The sequence below is a fragment of the Saccostrea cucullata genome, unplaced genomic scaffold (assembly GCF_032062105.1).
Source record: "Saccostrea cucullata isolate Sc308-1 unplaced genomic scaffold, CSIRO_AGI_Scuc_v1 ctg6792, whole genome shotgun sequence".
In the NCBI taxonomy this organism is placed as follows: domain Eukaryota; kingdom Metazoa; phylum Mollusca; class Bivalvia; order Ostreida; family Ostreidae; genus Saccostrea; species Saccostrea cuccullata.
In genome coordinates, this window is record NW_026930888.1 from 23,488 (window position 1) to 26,793 (window position 3,306).

General features: G+C 33.4%; 1 protein-coding gene across 1 annotated transcript; it reads left to right on the plus strand.

Annotated features, from left to right (window-relative positions):
• The first annotated feature begins 226 nt into the window (after nt 1-226).
• LOC134230443 (degenerin unc-8-like) lies at nt 227-2,820 on the plus strand. Its single transcript, XM_062712276.1, has 3 exons — nt 227-303; nt 642-717; nt 2,475-2,820. Exons 1-3 carry the CDS (start codon nt 227-229, stop codon nt 2,676-2,678), a joined length of 357 nt encoding a protein of 118 aa, XP_062568260.1. The 3' UTR covers nt 2,679-2,820.
• The last annotated feature ends 486 nt before the right edge of the window (nt 2,821-3,306 follow it).

A 3,306-nucleotide genomic window follows, 5' to 3' on the forward strand; every position in this document is an offset into this window, starting at 1 on the left:
AAAATGTTACTTTATTTTGTGCAAAAAACCATGTGAGTTTAAAAAGTTTTTTGAGCTGTATACAATAGATAATTGTGGATGTTTGTTTGTTATAAAGGAAGAGACGCATTTTATCATCCGCCATGTTAATATTTTCTTTACTTTATCTACGCCACCCAAATATGGCTGAAATATTGCCGACTCGGCGTTTGATAGCAATCACTCTCTTTACTTACAGACTAGTTTAATGCAGACTGTGTGTCAATCTCACCCAGAGAAGTGCATTATATTGCAACGAATGAGATCTTCTCCATCCGATATGATGTATGTATTAATCAGTGTTACAAAACGATTTTATTAAGGATGAGATTGGCAAGGCAACCGAAAGTGTCGTGTTTGGGGTCTTAACTTTAATACTTTAAACGAAAGTATTGATGGCTTGTTGTTGAATATCTATGGAACAGGCTATGAATTAGTGTCTGTTTGAGTACTGAAGAGAAAAGTAGATGGATACAGAATAAGTACCTCGGAGCCCTAATTTCCCTTGTTCAACTCCAAGCAAGGCATTTGAGTCATATATCATATACAATATACTTTTAAAAATATTTCTTTGTTATGATTCACAAGTCTTTGCTGTTGTCACGTATCCTTATATTTTTCAGTGGATATTTCTCCAAGGTCACTATTTACTATGAGGATCTTAACTTTGAAGAGCTAGTAGAATCGCCTGCATCTACCGTAAGCATTATTTTAGGGGCTACCACACACCTTAGTGGCTTACAAACAAAACATATGACTTACGATTTAACAAACACAAACATTGTAATATTGTATACAGGGAAAATTTCGTTTTGTTTTCGCCTATTTTGCCCTAATCACATTTACCAGGGTTGTACAGCTCAAATCCAATCATGTTTTTTTTTTAATCTGATCTGTCTTATTTGATCATGAGTCAAGTTCATGACACAGTACATGTATTATGATTATTTTGTTTTAAAAAAAAGGAAAAGAAAATTTTTTTTTACATGTATTCACTTTTACCAAAAAAAGCAACTTGCTCTTTCAATTTTTTAAAATTTTAATTGTTGGTTTTATACAGTAAAAAGGGAAGGTGGTGATGACCTTGATACAACAATGACTTTAAATTAACTTTCACATATTATAATCGTTGTGAATATATTTCAGCAAGAGTGTAAATCTGGCAGAATGTTTGATAAAACTTTAAACAATGCAAGTACATGTAGTTTGTACGACGTCGTATTCGTGCCATATTGACAATGTAGAGAATTTTTTTAAAAAAATCGTTTGAACGATTTAGAAAATCCTTTGAACGATTTAGAAAATTGTTTGAACGATTTAGAAAATCGTTTTAACAATTTAGAAAATCATTTGTATGATTTAGAAATTCGTTTGAACGATTTGTTAAATCGTTTGTACGATTTTTTGAATCGTTTGTACGATTTGTCAAATCGTTTGAACGATTTTTTTTTATTCTGATTCGGAACGGAAGGGTACTGGATAAGAAACCTGGTTAAGCTTTTGTATAGAGAAGTCCCTTCGCTGCTGACTATAACAGGGACAGAAACACTTAAAATAAATTGTATCTTGTTAATTAAACTTGTATGAATATTGTTGTAATATTATAATTAGTTAACCATCATATCACGATTACATTCACAGTGTTTTTATGATCACTTGTATAATCTATTTCTTTTCCTTAAACACACTCCCTCCGAATCTTGTATAGAAAGAAGACATCGAATATCTCTTTGAGAAACGGTTAATCCTGCTATAATAGCTTTCTACTACAACCACCTTTATCCATGCAATTGACCACATGGCTTAAGTGTTTTCTCAATGAAAAGAGCTACATCCCCTATGTCGGATTTGTTCTTATGTCTGAATAGTCCCAACTTAACTGTTGTGCTTTTCAACGTTCGTTCACTAACAAAGACTCGGTGAGTTTGCGAAAGGATCTGTGCAATTTCCGAAAAAGTGAAACCCATCTTGAAATATTCCTTGATCAATTTTTCTCTGTCATTCATTAAAACTGTGTGTGGGTACGATGTCCTACTTGTGCAAGGTTTTCTACTACGCTTCTTCTACGTGTAATAACAAGAAATAAAAATTGTACATACGATTTTTTTAAATAGTACAAACGATTTGCTAAATCGTTTGAACGAATCTAAAAAATCGTTTGAACGATTTAAAAAAATCGTTCATATAATTTTCTAAATCGTACAAACAATTTTCTAAATCGTTCAAACGATTTAAAAAATCGTATAAATGATTTTAAAAATCGTTCAAACGATTTTCTAAATTGTACAAACGATTTTCTAAATCGTTCAAACGATTTAAAAAATCGTACAAACGATTTTTTAAAACTTTCTCTGCATTGTCAATATGGCACGAATACGCCGTCGTAAGTTTGCTAGTTTTCTGCAATCTTTAATGAAAAAAAAGAAATTTAAATGATAATTTCAATTATTACATAGTTTGCAGAGTTTGCATCCAACATAGGCGGCGCTATTGGTCTGTGGATCGGTTTGTCTGTGTTGGCAATGTTTGAAGTTGTGCAGTTGATGATCGAACTTTGCGCTTACGGCTTCTATCTGTTGTGTGGCAAAAAGCGGAAAGTCAAAGACCAATTTGTGCGTGACCATGAGAGAGAAAACAAAATAGACATTGGAGAAAAATGACCATCGACCTGCAGGGCTTAGTCAACATACTCATAACTACTAACCGATCTTTACTGAAGCAATATCTACTTACAATTGTTCAAGTTGGACTTGTGGGTTAACACTGAAATTGCAATGTTATGTACATTACATATACATTATATATGTTCTTGTAATCTCTGTATACTGTTGTAAAATGATGAAGAGATTCAAATAAATAATTGATTGATCGAAATTTGTGATTGAAGGATTGTTACTTTCACAGGACTCATCTTAAAAACACTCTTATTGCTAATATCAGTTTTTATTGTTTATATCTTTAAAAACATTTTTAAAAAATTGATCCAATCTAATTAAAATCGGACTTCTTAGATCCGCGCGATATACATTCTGCGTAGAGCTCTGTCACACCAAGCTGTGTCCCCTACGTGGGCAACAGAGTTATTAAGCCGTTGTTAAGTTTTTTTAATCGCCGTGGAATCGCAGGGAAAATACATATTTTGAAATCGCCGTGGAATCGCAGGGAAATTGCAAAAAGTAAAATTGTTACACTGTGAAATTGTCCCAGCGTCCCTACGGCGACCCAGTGGCGACCATTGGGTTTCCACGGCGTTCTCGCAGCATGCTACGGTGGTCTCGCGGAGATCTC

What these genes read in the sequence shown, in the direction of transcription:
- LOC134230443 (XM_062712276.1), top strand. Translation starts at nt 227, where the DNA reads ATGCAGACTGTGTGTCAATCTCACCCAGAGAAGTGCATTATATTGCAA. An exon ending in TCTTCTCCATCCGATATGAT is followed by an intron (nt 304 to 641) that starts GTATGTATTAAT and finishes TATATTTTTCAG; the next exon opens with TGGATATTTCTCCAAGGTCA. An exon ending in TAGAATCGCCTGCATCTACC is followed by an intron (nt 718 to 2,474) that starts GTAAGCATTATT and finishes ATTATTACATAG; the next exon opens with TTTGCAGAGTTTGCATCCAA.